The sequence below is a fragment of the Equus przewalskii genome, chromosome 7 (assembly GCF_037783145.1).
Source record: "Equus przewalskii isolate Varuska chromosome 7, EquPr2, whole genome shotgun sequence".
Lineage (NCBI taxonomy): Eukaryota > Metazoa > Chordata > Mammalia > Perissodactyla > Equidae > Equus > Equus przewalskii.
The window spans coordinates 20,929,808-20,949,149 of record NC_091837.1 but is presented as its reverse complement, the minus strand read 5'-3'; the positions used below and the strand labels follow the sequence as shown (position 1 = coordinate 20,949,149).

Sequence of the window (19,342 nt, the reverse complement as noted above, 5' to 3'; positions counted from 1 at the left end):
GCAAGTTTCCACTTCATCAAGGAATCAAGTACTTGGCTGGACTGCGCAGGAGCCCCAAACAGTATTCTGTTCACAGGGTCTGCAGCTGCATTTCGTCAGTCGATATTTGGATTTGTAGACTCAGGGCTCAGACGGATTCAAAACTCAGGCGAGGAAGGAAAAATCTGGCACACCCCTGTCCAGCAGGAGACACTCTCCCCAGGAAGATCTGTTCTGGGTGCTCTGTCCTGCCTTAGTGCATGTCATGTGTTTACCTCCGTGCCCTCATTTAGAATGCACACCCTGTTGTGACTTACTGGCTGTGTGTCCTTGGGCAAATGACTTAACCTCTCTGGACTTCAGTTTTCCTCATCTGTAAAGCCGGGTAATAAAAGATACTATTTCTGGGATCGTTATGAAGATAAACGAGCTGTTGCCTGTGAAACTCTTAGCGTGGCTCCTGGCCCGTAGGGAGCACAGACGGGATGGGTCAGTTTGTGCTGTAACAGCAAGCAGTGCCCAAAGTGCCAGTGGCTGGAACAACAGAGATTTGCTTCCGGCTCGTGCTGCCTGGATCTGGTGGTCAGCAGGGGTGTCTGCTCTGTATTTGTCCTCACACAGGGACCCAGACTGAGGGGACTCCATCTTCGTACATCCGTGACCGTCATGACAAGTAAAGAGGAACGTGGTGAGGACACACCAGCTGCAGGGTTTCCACCTGGGGACTCTCATGGGCCAAAACAGGTCATAGGGTCACTCCCAGCTTCCCAGGGTGAGGGAGGGGCTGTCCTGTCACGTGGTGGAAAGACAGAAATATTTAGTCATCAGCCTTAAGGACAACCACAGCACTCCACAAATGACCCTTGCTTTGGTACAATTATATTGTTATTATCACAACGTAATACACGTTGTTGTTATTTCCATCATTCATCACTGTCATGCTTCATGTACTTACTCCAGCCTCAAAACCCTGAGACATTTCCTTCTAGTGCCGAAGCTGGTCTCCCAACTCTTTAGGAAAACATAACTGAGATAATTATTATTAATAACCACATAAATTAATGATAGCTCCCACTTGACAAGGCGGTGTTTTGTGCCAAGCCCTGGATGAAGGACTTCACATATATTATCTCATTTAATCCTCGCAATATGGTCATGTGCTGCATAACGATATTTCAGTCAATGATGGAGCACATGTGCGGCGGTGGTCCCGTAAGATGAGTACCATGTTGCCTAGCTGTGTAGCTGGCTGTACCGTCTAGGTTTGTGTAAGTGCACTCTATGATGTTCACACATGATCGAATTGCCTAACAACGCATTTCTCGGGACATATCCCCATCATGAAGCGACATATGACTATTATTCTATTTTGAGATGGGTCTTATTATTGGCCCCACTCTACAGATGAGGAAACTGAGGTTCAGGAAGGTGAATACCCTTGCCAGGCTCATAAATGGCAGAATGGGCTTGGCTCCCAGCCCCATGCCCTGAGTTACCTTGCTAAGGGCTCGTGGTCTCCGCCTCCGGACCCTTAAATGGAAGTAGGGTTGTCTGGGTGGAGTGCGCTGGAGATGCTCTGCACTGTCATTGCTGACCCGCAGAAACGGGGGTTCACCATCGGGCCCCATGCTCTTTTCAGTCCTGTGTTCCCCTCCTCCCAGCTCTCCAGCCACCCCGGGCTCCATCCCCATGAACTCGTCCATTCCCCAAACAGTCCATGTCCATGGGAGTCTCTGAGCCTTTGCTCACTCAGTTCTCTCATCCTTTCCTCCATCCTTTATGTCTTGCACACCCCAGCCCATCCTTCAAGGCCCAGCCCAAAGGTTCCTCCCGCTAGGCAGAACCCCACCGCCAGGCAGAACCAATCCCGTAGTCTGTGTGCTCCCCTGCCATTTCGTACATTCACAAATCTAAGCCTTCTCTGGAAACACACACATACAGCCTTTTTGGAGGAGGCAAGGAATTAGTCTTTCTTTTTAATTAATGCCAGCTCTCTCATGCCAACTTTCAATACTGCTGCCTCATTTGTCTTATTAAGTACTTAGTTTTGCTTTTCATTAGTGCTTTTTATTCTCGCTGAATTTTAATTGTCAGTGCAGCGTCTCAGCAGGCCTCGGTGGGGATGCTTTGCAGGTGTTTCCCACCCTCCTGCAAGGCCTGAGCTTAGGTGGCAGTGCCTCTGAAGCAGAGGACGGGGAGGTTCCAGGGGGTGGCTGAAGGCCGGTGTGTTTCCCTCCAGGCCTCAGCCAGTGGTGGCTGCCTTTGAGATCCCTGAGTGCTTATAGGAGGCTGGTCTGTGAAGACACACACAGAGAGCTCAGGAGGCTTGCAACGGTACAAGTTCAATTCGTATTTGACCTGAGGATAAAAAAATAAGGAACATATTGGCTCATAATAGTCAAAAAGGCCAGGATAGATTCAGGCCTGGCTGGATCCAGCATCCCAACAGCATCATGAGGAATCAATCTTTCTCTATCTCTCAGCTCTACTTCCGTCCTTTGACGGGCCTTTCCCACGTGGTGGCAAAAGTGGCCCATAGTGGCTCCGGGCTTCTGTTCTACCAGCTGAGCAATCCCAGTGGAAAGAGAACGCTTCCTTCCATGGAGTTCCAGCGAAAGTCTTAGAGCAGGCCTTCAGTGGTCCAGATTGGGTCCAGTGCCTATCCCCGAACCAGTCACTGTAGCCCACGGGGTGTGATACACTGATTGGCCAGGAAACGGTCACTGGCCCACCTTTAGGGACCAGGTTTGGGTGAGCCCCACGTGAGCCACACAGATTGACACAGAGAGGGATGGTCTCCCAAAGGAAAATTGGGGTGCTGTTACCAAAAAAAGGGGAGATAAATGCCAGACAGGCAAAAACAAGAAATCCCCACGGCAGATATCCACTGTGGCGTCTCACTCAGGCCTGGACAAGCACCTGGAATGTAGACCTTTGCTCTCCTCCCTGGCCCACGCTCAAATCACAGTGACAGTGACCTCCTTGCCCGACATTTGAAAAGCTCTTAGATTCCAAGGTCCCTGTGCACCTGTTAACTCACCCGCTCTTCCCAACAACCCTACAAGGTAGGCACGACCAAGATAGGAATATTTACGTCCTCATTTTACAGATGCAAAAACTGAGGCTCAGAATGACTAAGTGACTTGCCAGAGTCACACAGAAAAGGAAATGAATAGGGGAGCCAGGGTTGGATCCCAAGACTCTGGATTCAAGGCTGGCAATTGTCCTATAACAATAGGTGGCTCTATCAGTCAGCTTTTGCTGCCTAACAAAGCACCCCACAGATTAGTAGCCTAAAAGCACCACCATTTGTTTATCTCATGGTCGTTTAGGTCAGCAACTGGGCTGAGCTCAGCTGGGTGGTTCTTCTGGTCTAGCCCACACTTGGGTGATCTTGGCTGGGCTTGTTCACATCTGTGGTCAGCTTGCCTGTTGGCTGGGACTGGCTGGTTTGTGCCGGGTCAGCTGTAGTAGCCAGGAGAGCCGTGGGTCCCCACCACACGGTCTCACATCCTCCAGCAGGCCAGCCTGGGCTTTTCCTACGGTGACTGCAGGGTTCCCAGGGCGGCAACGGAGGCCAAGCTCTAAACTGCTGGTACTTTTCAAGCCTCTGATTGCATCGCATTTCCTACTGTCCCGTCAGCCACAGAAAACCTCATCGCCATCTCAGATTCAAAGGGTAGAAAAATAGATTTCACCTCTCAATGGGAGGAGCTGAAAGAAGCATGGAGGCAGGTAGGGACGAATTGGGGCTGTTTTTTGCATTCAATCCACCACATCTACATCAGCTTAATGCTCTAGTTCCTGAGCTAGGTGGGAAAGAGTGGGGCAAGACGCACCTTTGGCGAGCGATGCTGGTGGAGGAATTGGAAGTACCAGGGCAGCTGTGAGGGCGTTCAGTGCCCTTCAAAGCACGTCCTGGGAGTTATGGTCCACTTTTGCTAGTAGAGAGAAGAAATGATGAGGATGAGGATGATGGTGATGGTAATGCTGATGATGATCGTGGTGACAATAATTAGCATCCACTGAGAACACACTATGTTCCAAAGACCATGTTGAGTGTCTTGCCTGCATTATCATACCTTATTCTTCACAACGCTCTTAGAGACAGTATAGTAAAGCGATTAAGCATGCAGGGTCTCGTGTCAGACCCTGTGGGTACCAGTTCCAGTTCTGCCAATCACCAGCTGGGTAGGCAAGTCACTTAACCTTTCTGAGCCTCAGTATCCCCACCTGCAAAATGGAAATAATACTAAACCCTCCTTAATGGGGGGTTGGGAGAGTTAAACGAGGTCATCCATGGGAAGCGCTCAGCCCAGGACCGGGCACATCTTAAGCAGCCGTGATGAGGGGGTGGGGGGCAGAGCTGCGATTACCATCCTCATTTTAGCAACAAGGAAACAGACCCGCAGATGGGAAGTCCTTGCCCAAGACGTGAAGCTTGTAAGTGGCAGAGCAGTGGGGGATGGGCTCCGCCCGCCTTAAACGCCTGTAAACGGGGACTGTCCTGTGGGATTCTTTGAAGGCTCATGGCAGGAGCCATCTGTTACTGCTATATGGCAATGGGAGAACCACGTGGAGGTGACACTGAGTTTGCTCTGTTTCAAGGTCAGGGACACAAAGGTGCCTTTGTCTGGAGCGTCTCTCAGGCCTGTCTCCGTCCTTGTCTCGGGCACCAGTCTGCTCAGCGTGGAAGAAGCCCAGGTTCGTGCGGGCTGGGGATGTCCCCGCTGCTCTAGGAACAAAGAGAAGCGAGCAGCAGCCTGCACCCTCTGGGAGCAGCTGGACATGTAAGGGATGCTGGGGCTCTGAGCGAGCAGGCTGGATGGCAGGGTGTGCAAGCAACGGGGGTGGGGGGGGTGGGGGGCGGCGGCGCTCGGCTCCGTCAAGTCTACTAGGCAGGGCGGGAGACTGCCATCTTTCTCTGCTGGTCCAGTGTCCCTGCCTTGGCAAGCAGTGTGTAGGAACCCTACGTGCCTGGCACACAGTCAAAGCTGGATGCATGGTGAGACAGAACAGAACGTATTCCACTCATGTCACTTCTCAAAGCCCTTCCGTGGCTCCCACATCATTCAGTGTGAAAGTCTGAATGGGTCTTAGGAGCTGAGGCCCTCACCCCCACCCCTACTCTGATCTCAGCTCCCGTCCATCTCCCCCTTGCTCACTCCACTCCAGCCACTTTGCCCTCTTTGCTGTTTCTCCAACTTACCAAGCACATGCCCACCCCAGGGCCTTTGCACTTGCTTTCCCCTCTGCCTGGAAAGCTCTGCCTCAGTTATCCACATGGCTCCATCCTTTACTCTCTCCATGTCTTTGCTCAAATATCATCTCTCAGTGAGGCCCCGTCCGACCGGCTATTTAAAACCAACCTTCCTTCTCAACCACCAATCCCCCTTCTCTGTTTTATTTTTCTCTAAAGCGCTCATCACCAGCTGACACATTTCATATTTGACTTGTTTGGTTATTGTCTGTCTTCCCCTCAGAAGGCAAGCAGCATGGCAACAATGATTTTCCCCCTCTTTTGTTTGTTTTAATGCTAGAACAGTGTGTGGCCCAGAGTAATAGATGTTCTATAAATATTTTTTGATTCTTCCCATTTCTCAAGAGAAGCTGGCAGTCCGTATTTTTAATTAAATCCTGTGCTTTTAAAATATTGGCTTAAATTTACTTTCAAACAATACTGCATGGGCCAAGGAAAACATCTTTTCAGCCTGGATCCTGTTCGAGCACCTCCACTCCACCCCCGTTTGAGGCCCGTTGTGTAAGTTGTGTCTCCCACCCCATCAGATCGTCTGAGAGTTTTTCCAGATTCCCAATTGGGCCGCAATGGACTGGACTCAGGGGAGGAGGGGAGGGGCCGGAAAAGAGACAGGGGAGATGGAAGGGACTGGGCACCATGATGGCTGCAGGTTCCGCTGCGAAGCACCTGGTTTAATTCCAAGACTGCGGGGCCGGGAGGCCGACTGTGGCGTCGAGCGCCGCGCAGACAGCTGCCGCTCTCGCCGGTTCCCTGCGGCGCCCTGAAGCGCGCGTGCAGCCCCCGCCAGCCCAGCGCAGCCCCGCCCAGGCGCGCTTAGACACCTGCTGCAGCTCTGCAGCCAAATGGGCTTTAAGAGCTGTTTTTTCAGTTCAACTCAAACCAGCAGAAGGCCTTGGAGATTCCAGGGGGTGGAGGCACAGATCCTCAGCAAACAGTGCTCGCAGGAGCCAGGGCAGGGTCTTTGCCGCGGTTAAGACGCAGGGTTGCCTAAGGGTTAGTGGCAGGCTGTGGAGGTGGGCAGATCGGAAACAACGCCTCGCTCTGCCACTTACACAGATTTATTGAGTCCCCACTGCACCCCCTGAGCTCTATGACTTATGTGAACATTTATTGAGCACCTACTGTATACCACACTCAGGACTGGCTGCAAGGTGAAAATGCAGGGCCTCTTGTTCAAATATTATTAAGAATTTCAAGACGGTGACAGGAGAGCATTAAGCCAAGGGCAGGGTCCTCCTAAGCTCAGGGTCCTTCTCTGCCTGGGTGGCAGGTCCCTGAAGCCAACCCTGTGTGCGCTGGAGGTGCAACTGTTGAACAAATACAGACCCGGGCCCTGCTGTAGGGAATCTTACAGAATAGGTGGACGGACAAACAGCACACAAAAAATAATAATTGCAGATCCTGATAAATATTATAAAGGAAACAAGCAAGATGCAGTGAGAGTAAGTAACAGGGTGAGAGGCGGTAATTTAGAGAGTATAGTGAGTATAGTCAGGGAGGGCGTCTTGGAGGAGGTGGTGTTTGAGCAGAGATGGGCAGAGCATGAGGAGGAAGCAGCCATGCAAGAGTGAGAGAAGACGCTATCGGGGCAGAGAGCACAGCAGAGGCCAAGGCCTGATGGCTGAAAAGGCCAATGGGACCGGAGCGTGGTCAGAGACACAGGGAGAGTAGCAGGCGGGGGATCATGACGGTTCTCTGAGGTCAGAGAGAGGGTCTTAAATCTTACGTGTATCAGGTAGCCTCTGAAGCACTTCATTATCTTAAAATTATATGTTTTTAAAAAATAGCTGGTTCAGATCCCGGGTGCGGACATGGCACTGCTCGGCAAAAAGCCATGCTGTGGCAGGCGTCCCACATATAAAGTAGAGGAAGATGGGCATGGAGGTTAGATCAGGGCCAGCCTTCCTCAGCAAAAAGAGGAGGATTGGCAGTAGATGTTAGCTCAGGGCTAATCTTCCTCAAAAAAAAATAAAATAAAAATAAATGTTTGTTTTTGAATAGCTAACATATCCACATGGTTGTAGGTACAAAGGGGTATGTTGTGAGTCTCCCTCCCATCTCAGTCCCACCACCCGGTTCCCCTCCCCAGAGGCAAGCAGCGTTATCAGTTTCTCCTGCATTCTTTGCAGAAATGTTTTATGCATATACAACCCCAAATTACACACACATCTTACTTTCCCTCATGCACACAACAGTGTTGTTTTAGAACCTTGTCCTACATCTTGGTCTTTTCTGTAGACAATTTATCTTGGTGAGCAATGCATGTCCATCATAAAGCGTTGCGTTCTTCTTCATGGCTGTGTAATATTCCACCACACAATGCACCATCCTGATCCTGCAGCTGGCCAGTGCTTGTTATTAGGCGTTTAGGTTGCTTCATTGAAAGATTTTAAGCAGGACCTTGGGGAGCCCACTTAACCTCCCTGTGACTCAGTTGCTCAACTGTAAAACGGGATGAGAAGAACATCTACCACGTAAGGCTGTTGTGAGGATTGAACGAGATAAATTTGAAAGGCGCTGAGCATGTAGCACACCTGTGAAATTCCAGCCGGCGATTGTTGCCGCTGTTGCTTTTGTTTCTGAAAGTTGACGGTTCCTTGGAACCTGCACAGGACTGGGGGGCACCTGAGCCCAGGAAAGAGCTAGAGCCTCTGGCTTCCAGGGCAGGCATTAGCTTACGCTTCCTGAAGTTGCAGCTGTAGAACCGCATTGAAGCCAGGGCTGCAGGCCTGACCGAGCGAAGCCTGTGATCTCGCAGCGTCTCCGGGCGGGGCTCGGGGTGGGCAGGGCTCTGCTTGTTTCTGAGGCTGAGAGGCGGGAATACGGCCCGGGGCGCCACCAGTCACCAGACACTCGTCAGAACCCAGCAACCTGAAGCCAGGGAGGAAGGCAGTGCGGGTGTGAACAAGAGTGATGGACGGCAGACGGGCTTGGGAGGCGGTGTTCGAGTCCCGGCTTGGCTGCTTGGCAGCTGTGTGATTTTGAGCAGATGGCTTCATCACTCTGAGCCTCAGCTTTCTCCCCTGTAAAATGAGGATAACACTACAAATCTGGGAGTAGGATTGGAAGGATTGAAGTACATAACGAAGGTATGGAATGTGGCACAAAGCAGGCGCTCAAGAAATATCAGTTACTCTTGTTGGATAAACCATAGGAGAAGTAAGAAAACGGAATTACCTTTTTACAAAGTGCTTCCTGGGTATCAGGGTCCGTGACAGGTGCTTAAACTCATCGGCTCGGTGACACCAGTGTCCTGCCGTGGTCTAGGGCTGGAATCCTGCACTATTTACCCGACCACACACATCTCTGCTCTTGCTCCTTTGTCAGTGGCTGGATTCCCTCTGCTGGTCCTCCCTGGGCCTCAGGCCTCCTGTCCAGGATGGCGATGGTTTCTCTGCAGTGGGCAATGGGAGAGGCAGGGACGGTCTGAAAACGCCAGAGACTTTCTCCATTTCTCTTAACTTCCCCTAAATCCAACATCTGGGCTAGACTTCACGTAGTGTCGTCTGCAGCCAGGTAGGAGAAATCTTAGGGCCACGCTCTGTCAGATTGGACAATGGTGAGGTGGCTTGCCCAGGGTGACAATGCCCGGGCGATCAGAGCCCTGCTTTCATAACAGTCTCCCTTCTACTCCAGCATGCGGTCACGTTCTCCACAATCAGAACGTGAGGTGAGGTTTCTGGTGCTGGTGGTGGACTCGGGGAAGCAGGGCAGGGCAGTGGAGGACTCTAGGCAAGGATGTGGCTTCAGCTGGAGTCTGGCGTCAGCCTGATCCCATGGGGCACTCTGGAGCGTGCTGGCCCCACACAGCTGTCCTGCCTGGAGACACGGGGGCTGCGCTTTTATGTTCTCCCCTTGTCAGTCAGTCACCGGCTTTGGGCTGCTCCCTGCAGCAGGAGTAGCTCCTGGGTATCTCTGAGCAAGGCAGCCGCTCTTGTTGCTGAGGGCAGTTCTCTGGAAAATGGTGTTGCCGCGAGCCCTTAGCTACTAACATGCCTAGAGGCTGAGGGTGGGCACGCCACCTGTCAAGGGCACCAGCAGTGTCTGCCACGCCCCCTCCACTCCACCTGCCTCTCCACCCGAGCCCGGGTCTGCTGTCCACACACGACCTCCTTTCTCTGGGCCTCCTCCTCCAGTTGCCCAAATGGCCTCCATTACTCGGGCGTCCTCTCGCCTGGCCCAGGCCTGCTCGACCAGGCCAGCCCTGGGTGTTAAGTGCTTTGAGAGGCTTGAGTGGCCAAAGCTGAAATAACCAGTGCTGTCCAGGGTGGCTCCTGGCCTGGAGGGACAGAGATGGATGGTTTCCATGGGGCTGCCAGCCAGGGAGTTTGGACTTTGCAGGCGGACTTTCAATAGGAAGTGAACTCTGGTGCGCAGGACTGGCGGCAGGCCAGGCTCCGCCTCGAGGGCAGCAGAATTTGGCGATCAGAGTTCCTGCGAAGGCACTGTGGATCCCTTGCCTCCATCCTCCCTCCCTTCCGGGTCCTCCAAGGGCTGTGTTTCATCTCTGCTGCAAAGCACGAGGGGAGGCATTGGGATGAACGTTCGGCCATGCAGACCAGGGGCAGCCAGGGACGCTCGCTAGCAGGGAACGAGGCCCTCGGAGCCCAGCTGGGCCAGGGGACCCAGGGCCCAGGGCCGCCTCCTCAGCTCTCGGTGCAGGCAAAAATGAGACGCTACGCTTCTTTTCAGCAGGTTTCCTTCACAACGGGAGCCACTCTCCTTTCATTTTGAAGTGGAAACGGTGAAATGGTCATATTAATCTGAGAAGGTTATGTTAGCCCCACGGGAGCAGATGAAAAGGCTTGTCAGTGATGGGCTTCCCTCCCACGTGTCCACCATCAGCCCCCTCCAGCTTCACCCACCTGAAGATTGAGCAATTCCAAAGCCTGCAGGATGGGAAAGGGTCCTCTCCCCATTCCCCTCCCAACTTCTCAACCATTCAGCTTCCCACAACACGCGGCTGCGGGCTTTGGGACGGGCCTCTCTGTGGTGACCCTTTTCTGCCGCTGGGGAGCTGTGAGTTCCAGTAGGAACTTTCCTGCTCGGGGCCTGAGATTCCCCATCTGGAAAGTGGCGACACTGGGTGAAGTTCTCTTTCTTCTCTGGATCTCCTGAGCGCCCAGCAGAGAGCGGGGACTTGAGAGATACTGAGTGGCTGAATGACTGGGTGACGTCCTGCCTGGGTTGCTGTTTTGCAGGAACGCCTGACTTCTGCCATGACGGACACCGTGTTGAGCAGCAGCTCAAGCCGCTGGATGTGTCCCAGTGACCGACCTCTTCAATCAAAGTAAGTCGCTGGGTCTTTTGGGGAGTGGCTTGTTTGGGGCCCCTGAGGTCCTGATAGATCTACGCTTAAAGGAGAAAAGGAATGGCAAGGAAAGAAATAGGGGTCGGGGAAAAGGAAGCTGGTGGGGATTTTGTCTTGGAAACCTCTCCACTGATCTTACTGCTTTGCAAGGGTGGAATAACCAGATCAAATTCCGAGGTCCATGCCCCAAATTAGAGGTGGCCTGGGGAGTGGTGGGCCCGCTGACCCCGGTGGTTAGAACCACCTGGTTTTAGGTCCTGGTTTTAGATCTGAGCTAATTTACTGTGTGATCACAGGTGAATCTCTTCCCCTCTCTGGGCCTCAGTTTCCCCATGAATCAAATAAGGAAACTGGGCTTGATCAGAGGTTCACACTGGCCTCCAGCTGACTCTGACTCACGGAAGTATGTTTTTGATTTTTGGCCCGATCGTTTGAAAATTGGGAAATTTCACGTCAAAGTAACTTCCCATTTCTGTATCAAGAATTTACTTATAAATAATTTCTTATTTATAAGAAATTACTAGACTTGAATCAGTGGTGTGCTGGGTCTGTATGATTGTGGCTCAGGAACGCTGATGTCAAATTTTCAGGAACTTTGCGAGCCAGTGGTTAAACACAGCCATTATTAAAAATTAAGTTATCTAATTTTACAATTAAATTCTATTAAATATAAAGGATATAAATACTCAAAATTCATCACTTCTTAATTCTTTTACTGCATTTCATTATTCTCTATGTTAAGTATGTCTGCTATACGTGTAGGGTAAAATACTATATATAATGGCACGCTACTGAATATTTCTTCCCAGTTCTGCATTCGGTGACATCCTGTTGGTATGTGAAATCAGCCACAGTGGGGCTTTTTCCCCAGAGATTCAATGGTTAAAATCTGCCAGCACACCACTGCCTGAAGTCCTTGACAATCTAAGTCTGTTGTTTATTGTTCCTGCAGAGTTTCACTCATAAGGACTTGTTTCTTTGGACGCTTGGTCATTTTTTATTGTGAGCTCGATCTGAGGCTCCTGGGGATCTGCTTTGGGGATAGTTTCCTTCAGAGAGATTTGCACTTGCTTGGCCAGGAGTCAGGTGTGCTGCTCAGCCAGGAGGACCTCAGCTCCCTTGGAGGGTCCCGGCTCACTGCAGGGGTCTCAGACTCGGCTCCCATGCCTGGTTGGGAGCTCAGGGTCAGACTCTGGAACGTGGTGCTGGTGTCTGCATGGGCTTACAGCTCACAGCTCCCGGTTCTGGATTCAGTTTGCTGGGTTTTCATTTTCTTTTCTAAAAAATTGCCTTCTGAAGGTATAATGAATGTACCTTCAACAGAATGCATTTAGAGTACAATTTGGTAATTTAAAGACATATGTATATACTCATGAAACTGTCACGATCTGCATCGTGGATAAAGTCACTCACCCAAAAGCTTCCTTGTGCCTCTTTCTCCCCCCTCTCTCCACGCATCCCTGGGTAGTCACTAACCTTCTTTCTGTAACTACAAAGTAGTTTGCATTTTCTAGAATTTTATATAAGTGGAATCGTACACTGTGTCCTCTTTTTTGGGGAGAGAGGCCTCTCTTCTTTCACTCAGCATAATTATTTCACCATCCATCCATATTATTTTCACATTAACAGTTTGTTTCTTTTCATTACTAAATAGTATTTCATTGTGTGGATAGACCACAATTTGTTTATTCATCTTTTGATGGACATTTGGGTGTTTACCGTTTTGAGTGAGTACAAATAAAACTTTGTATAGATGTATGCTTCCCTTTCTCTTCAGTAAACACCTAGCAGTAGGATGTCTTGGTTATATGTAGGTGTGTGTTTAACTTTTTAAGAAACTGCCAAACTGTTTTCCGAATTGGTTGTACCATTTTAGATTTCCACCACGAGTGTATGAGAGTTCCAGCCTCTCTGCCTCCTCACCAGCACTTGATACGATCAGTGTTTTCAATTGTAACCATTCTAGTGCGTGCATAGAGGTATTTCTTTGTGGTTTTAATTTGCATTTCCCTAATGACTTATGATGTCAATCATCTTCTTATGTAGTTTTGCCATTCATACAACCTGTTTGCTGAAGTGTCTGTTTAAAACTTTTGCCCATTTTTAAATCAGGTCCTTTATCTTCTCATTATTAAGTTTTACAGGTTTTCTTCATATGTTATAGATAAAAGTCCTTTGTTGGATATACTTTCTCTCAGTCTATGACTTGTCTTTTCTTTTTCATAACAGAGTCTTTTAAAGAGGAATAGTTTTGTTGTTTTGGTTTGGTCTTTTTGAGGAAGATCAGCCCTGAGCTAACTACTGCCAATCCTCCTCTTTTTGCTGAGGAAGACTGGCCCTGAGCTAACATCCGTGCCCATCTTCCTCTACTTTATATGTGGGACGCCTACCACAGCATGGTGTGCCAAGCAGTGCCATGCCCGCACCCAGGATCCGAACCGGCAAACCCCGGGCCACTGAAGCTGACTTAACCGCTGTGCCACCAGGCTGGCCCCAGGAACAATTTTTTATTTTGATGAAGTCTATTTTTTGGTTTTGAAAAGGGTATTGGAGAATTCCCTTACTTTCTAGAAATCCCAGAACTGCAGTAAAAAATGTTCGCCTTGATTTATCAAGGAGCTAATTATATATTGGAGAAGGTCTTTCTGAATATTTAGTGTGCTCACATTCTCTGAAGCAAGAGCCCCTGCTGTTTCCTACTTTGACCTGAAACCTCCTCCAGTCCTGAGTTTTACAGTTTTGAAGACACTGTTGAACTCTGTGGGTCCCCTTTTCAAAAGCAAACGCCCAGTTTCCCAAGCCCCTTCCTTGACGTCCTCTTGGAGCCAAACTTCTTTGCAGAGAATATTCTATCAGCCAAAAAGCGTGTCTGTGTAAGATAAACGGTTGCCTGAAGGATGTGTAGGGTAAAATATTTATCTTATTTCAGAAATGTCAGTTAATTAAAATCCCATCCATCAGAGTTTACTTTAGTCAATATGAAGCCAAACAATTTACCTTACAATTAAATTAGAATGATTCAAGCAGCCTGGACGCCGCTTCATTAAGGTGCTCCTGGGCCCCTGTGACGCATCTTGGCATTCGGAACGCATCCGACCGGCTTGATTGCAACTGCATTTTCTTCCGATATTAAAATTATTTTCCAATAAATGCTAATGGGTGAATTATAGTCATCGCACATGATTTCTAGTCTGCTGCAGGGGTAATGTGCGAATGCAGACGCTTCTAATGTCTTTCTCCAGTAAATTAAGAAGCCAAGTCTTAATTAACTGCTGGCTAGCCAGATACACTTCAGGCTTTTGTGATTTTCCAATGCCTTGCTCTCTCAAGCTCCTTGAATCCCACCACGGTGTTTGAAACACAATTGCGATTGTGTTAGAAAGAACTGAATGTGTCTGCTTCTTGCAAGGGTAGGGCAGTGGTTCAGCTCTTTATAATGGGAATAAATGGGGAGAAACACTGGAAAGCTGATTCTTCCATAGCTTGCAAGTCTGCAAGCATGAGAGTGCCAGAGATCGGAGGTGGAAACTGAGGCAGAAAGAGAGGACGTGACCTGTCTGTGGTTGCGCACCTGGTGAATAGAGATGCTCGTCTCCTTTCTAGAATGGAAGGACTTGCTTCTCCAAACTGGGGCACTGCAAGTTTTCCTTCTGGATAATCCAGTTATCGTTCAGGGCTCATTGCCCTCCTCAAAGGGCTTCTAGTCCCCCATTGTCTGAAAACAGGAACCGAGATTGAAGTGGGCCGTGCTATCATGAAGTGATTTCTCTTTGGTGCACCAAACCCATTATTCGAATATGTAAATGATCAGCCCGATTAATTAATGAACTGAACTAATTGGTCATTTTAATCAACACTGTGGATTTTACAACCCTACACTCGAGCAGCCTTGTTTTAGATGTGCTGGAATAAGATAATAATGAGCAAAAAATTTGGAAGTAGGTCTTCATATTTAAACCGCGTGGTTGTTGCATCTAGACAGTATTGGTGGTGTTATCAGATTTCTTTCCCAACTTTATTCACTTTTTCCTTTCTCTCTTTTCTTTGCCTTCCTTCAGTGATAAAGAACAGTGAGTATTTTATGACACTTTTATTTCTCTATGAGCTGAATTTTGTCTCTTTTCTGATCAATATGGCTTGCCCCTAAGGAGAGATGGTTAAAAAAGGAACTAGCAAATTTTACATATCTAAAAAAATTCCAAGCTATTAAAAACACACACACATGCCTCTTGAGAAAAAAATTATGAAGTTTCAGAAAAATATCTTGATAAAAGGATGGCAAGTGTTCCTTAGAAGAGCCCTCGATTTAAATCTTGTTAGTAACATGTGGTTTTCAGCAAGTGTATTGACCACTTTCTGTGCCCCTGTTTCTGCAGCATTTTGCGTGGTAACAGTGTTTTTAGATGAAGAAAATGTTAACTCAGATAACCGCTGTCATTAACAAAAGATGATGATGAACAGAACAGAGCTAATGGGAAGTGATGAGTGGTACATATGGTCTCTGTCACCTCGGGAAGTCAGCCTGATCTCCCAGGGGGGTGCCTTCCACACAGAGGTCCTATCTTTGCTCACAACTTTTGTGTTTGAAATTGGATTCATTTCCTAAATATGCGTGACAGATTGGGCGCTGGGTCCAATGAATGAACAATCGGGCTGCAATGCAGACTGGGCTTCGGTTGCGTGTGCACATTTAGAAACCACGGAAAGTCATTTTTACCATCCCCATGATGGAGAGCCTACCTCAGAGCCACAGCAGAGCCCTGGGTCTGGCGTCAGAAGCCCCGGGTCTGAGTCCTGCTCTGATGTTCAGTGTCAGTGCGTCCTTGGGCACTGCCCTTCACTTCCTTGAGCTCTGGCTCTCTCCTTTGTAAAATCGGTATGATAGCCCTGCCCTTCCTCCCTCGCCAGGTGGTGGCAGGATCAAACAAGATGCACAGGAAAGCTTTGCTAACTGTAGAGCACCAAACACAGCCAGAGGAAGGTGTGAATCACAACCTTGCCTTACCCTTCTGTATATATATACATTGTGTGTGTGTATGTGTGTATATATATATACACACACACACACATTATATAAATACATTGTATACATACGTTTTACATATATACCTTATATGTATACATTGTGTGTGTGTGTGTATGTATATGCATACATAGCACTGACATAATGCATCCAGCTTTTTTGGACCCAAATGACCACATCATCGGGCCCAGAATCCTCTAAAGATTTTCTTAACACTGATAAACACTTAACTAGGCTCTGTGCCTCAGTTTCTCCATCTGTAAAATGGGAGCTTTGAACAAGCTGATTGCTAAGGACCATTTGAATGTTCTGCAGTCTCTGTTGTTGGCTGGGAAGACTCTGGCCAGGCGACAGCTGCTGCTTATGAATATCGTGAGTCTATTGTTCAGACATGCCAGGGAGAGAGACCGAGACGTTGTCAGATTATAAATATGAACATGGGAAGAGAGAAGTTCATGGTCCAGAGGGTCCCAAGGCTCTAGCAGGCTTCCTGAATGCTGAAAGTTGAAAGGTAGAGTGTATGTTCATCCTTCCTTCATTAACAAATACTCACCGAGTTCCCACTATGTATCAAGCACGGTGCTAGGCTCCAAAGATACAGAGATAGCCAAAAATACAAGTATGTGTCCAGTGGGGTCTAAAAACGAATAAATAGCCAGTCACCAGCAAATACACTCCAGTGTGCCAGTTGCTATAATAGCAGCGGGCTGTGGGAGCACAAGGACAGGCACCTAGCCCAGACTTGGGGGTCATGATGGGAGAGCTTCCTGGAAGAAGTGATGTGTAAGCTGAGACCAGGTGAAGGAGAAGCAAGATGGAGACAAGACAGAGGAGTTCCAGGTAGGGGAACAGCATGTGCTAAGTCCAAAGATGATAGCATGGAATTTTAGAAGAACTGATGGAACACAGACTGGCTTGAAAGATTAGCAGGACGCAAGATTCCCTTAACATTCTGAAAGGGGTGGGGGCCACAGCATCCCTCCTGCACCCCCTTTAGTCTGGTAGGGGTAGATTTCAGGCAAAAGGGCCTTTGTCCCAGCAGGCGTGTGTAAAACATTTTGTGGTGCAGCTGCTCTTCCTTCCCCGTCCTTTCCTTCAGGATTCATTAAAATCTCATTCACTGAGCTGTAAAGAGATTTCCTGCTGACACCTGCCCTTATCGGCATCCTCGGGGGAGGGAGGGGAGAAGGAGGAAAAAGGAAAGAAAAAGGATGAATTTTCCGCACACCACTGCTGCTTAATGCTTCAGAGCCTTCGTGCCCCGACAGCACTTCGGTCCTCCTGCTCCTGTGGGAGTTATCACTGATTAATAGAGACATCTGCTGGGTATTTATTACGTGACTATAGTGCGTGTGAAATGAAGGATTGAGGTGGGAGGCCAAAAGGGGATGGGAGGGTGTACTTTGCAGTATTTTAGGGGGACACATCTGTGAGGGGCTTCAATCCGGCGTCAGGACCAATGTCCTTAGGAGAGGCCACTTCTGACCCTCTCTGGATGACCTAAGCAGGTGCATGCACAGGGGAGATGAAGCGTTTCTAGAATGCTGCTTTTTCGAGCCTCTGACTGTGCTCCCACCACATGTTTCTCTGCAACCCCCTGCCCTCTTCTGAGCAAAGGCATCTGGAAAATGAGCAGGTCAACCACGATTATCTTTAGACTTTTTGTTAGCAGCAAAACTCTTCCTCTGAATAATATTTTATTCAGAAGCTAAATATATAAGACAGACAAGTGGCAGTGGCTAAAGACCTTTAGTGGTTGAAAGCATTGAACAAGTCATGGTAAACTTCATGCAACTGTGATTTAAAATAATACCAAACTGTAAAATAAACGCAGGGAGTCAAACAAGCTTCACATTTGTGTTGCTGTTGCCATTGTGGATACTGTATCAGTTAGCTTTTGCTGTGTAACAAACCATCTTAAAACTCAGCGGCATAGAACAATGGTTTATTCTCAGGGATCTGGGCTTGCCTGGCGGCTCTGCTGATCTTGCTGGGCTTGCTCACGTGTCAAAGAGCTGATCCAGGATGCCTGTTGCTAGAACGGCTCGGCTCTGCTCCACATGCCTCTCACCCCCGTGGTGTGCTGTCCTGGGCTTGTTGTCATGGTGATGGCAAGGCTATAAGAGAGCAAGCAGAGATGCACTCGGCCTTGGCAGGCTTAGCCTTGGGACGGGCACACCACCACTGCCCTGCATTTTATTGACAAGCAGGTCGTCAGTTTGGGAAGGATTTGAAGGGTAGGGAAATAGACTCTGACCCCCTGTTGGGAGCAATTTCAAATTCACATGGGAAAGCACAAGGATGCTTAGAAGGAGGAAGCATTGAGGTTTTCAATGCAAAAAATCATGCCTTTATTAAATATCAACTATTAAATCATTTAACATTTTTTCTGTTTATTTTCTTTGCTGGCATCCTTGCCTTGCTAGTGCTGCGAAGCCAGCATTGCTATCTGGCTGAAGCGAGGGTGGAGGGCCTGGTTCCCTCCCACCCTGTCCCTCTTTGCACCGCTCCCCAGCAGCCCTGGGAGATCCCTCTGGGGAGCTGCAGAGCAGTTTGAGAACCGTGGCATAGAGAGTCATGGGGAAGAGGAGGCAGCTGCCTGTCAGTGTTTCTCCAGTAATCATTGTCCTAAGTGTGTGAATAAGAGTGGAGACAGCCAGCCCTCTTTGCCCTGAGCTGGCTTAGCCAGTAAGCCAGGGGTCTCTCCGTCTGCAGCCTTCGAGGGTCAGGAGTGGCCTCTGAGGGTCCCAGCAGGAAACAGACATGAAATCATTCCTACTTAACAGATTGGGAAACCGACATTCAGGGTGGCGCAGAGCCCAGTACACACTGCTAGTAGCTGGCAGGTCCAGGGCTCCAATCTTGAACTCCGCCGGCTCGAGGAGAGCTCAAGAGGACCCACAGTAGGCCCTCTGGGTGTTTTCTGGATTGGACACGATGCTCTGAGTCACTTGTCCAAAGAAGCAATACTTTGGTCTCTAGCTTTGGTCTTTGACAAGGTTCCAACACTGGATTCTGGTCTTAAGGACGTGGAGCTGGGATCCTGTGCCCAGAGTCCTTTGGCGAGAGAGCCACCGTCCTGTCACAGGGACATTCTCGAGGCCCCAGGCTCACAGTGTTCCCCGGTCCCGGGGAGGCGCGGTCAGCCCCGTTCTCTCCCTTGAGAGCAAAGGCTTTGCTTTGAAAAGCCATCTCGTTTCCCTCTGTTTGCTTTTGGAATTAAAACAGGAAAATCCACAGGAGGCTTGTGAGTCCCCACTGAGACCAGTCGGCGACATTTTCAAACACTGGATGAGCTGTTTGTCAACTGTGTGTTTGGAGCAGCGGATGGGGGAAGGGCTTGGAGCGGGGCCGGCAGCCTCCAGCAGACCGTCTGCTCATCTGCAGATGGAGGCAATTATCCTAGGCGGGCCGTCTTGGGAACCTCCATCCCTGCTTATGGTTTTGGAACCGTGTGTGTCCAGCAGCACTGTTTCCTGCACACGCTGACCCCAGTGAGTTGTGTGGTGGGGTGAGGGGCATTGGCTTCAGGTCTGGGCAATGGCTGACCGTGCCCATGACCAGGTTGTGAGCTGCAGGAACAGGCCCTTGGAGGGGTCTCTGCTGGGTATGAGGCCCAGCATCTCATCTGTGCTCTGTGTTGGTCACTGAGCTGCTTTGCAAAGGCAGGAAATAAATGGAGGGGGGTCAGAAGGGAAGGAAGGAAGAAATGTAGGAATGAAGGAAGGAAGAATAGGGGCAGCTGAGACATCCATTTCCCTGGAAACCA

General features: G+C 49.3%; 1 protein-coding gene across 4 annotated transcripts in view; it reads left to right on the top strand.

Annotated features, from left to right (window-relative positions):
• Positions 1-19,342, top strand: part of RPH3A (rabphilin 3A) — a 95,517-nt gene that overhangs the window by 23,545 nt on the left and 52,630 nt on the right. For 2 of the 4 annotated variants that reach the window (XM_070628844.1, XM_070628843.1), the window contains exons 3-4: positions 10,441-10,529; positions 14,609-14,620. In XM_070628844.1, the coding sequence (XP_070484945.1) occupies positions 10,459-10,529; positions 14,609-14,620 (83 nt within the window). In that variant the 5' untranslated portion in view covers positions 10,441-10,458. The remainder of the gene's footprint in view (positions 1-10,440; positions 10,530-14,608; positions 14,621-19,342) is intronic. The other 2 variants (XM_070628846.1, XM_070628845.1) reach the window with 1 other exon arrangement.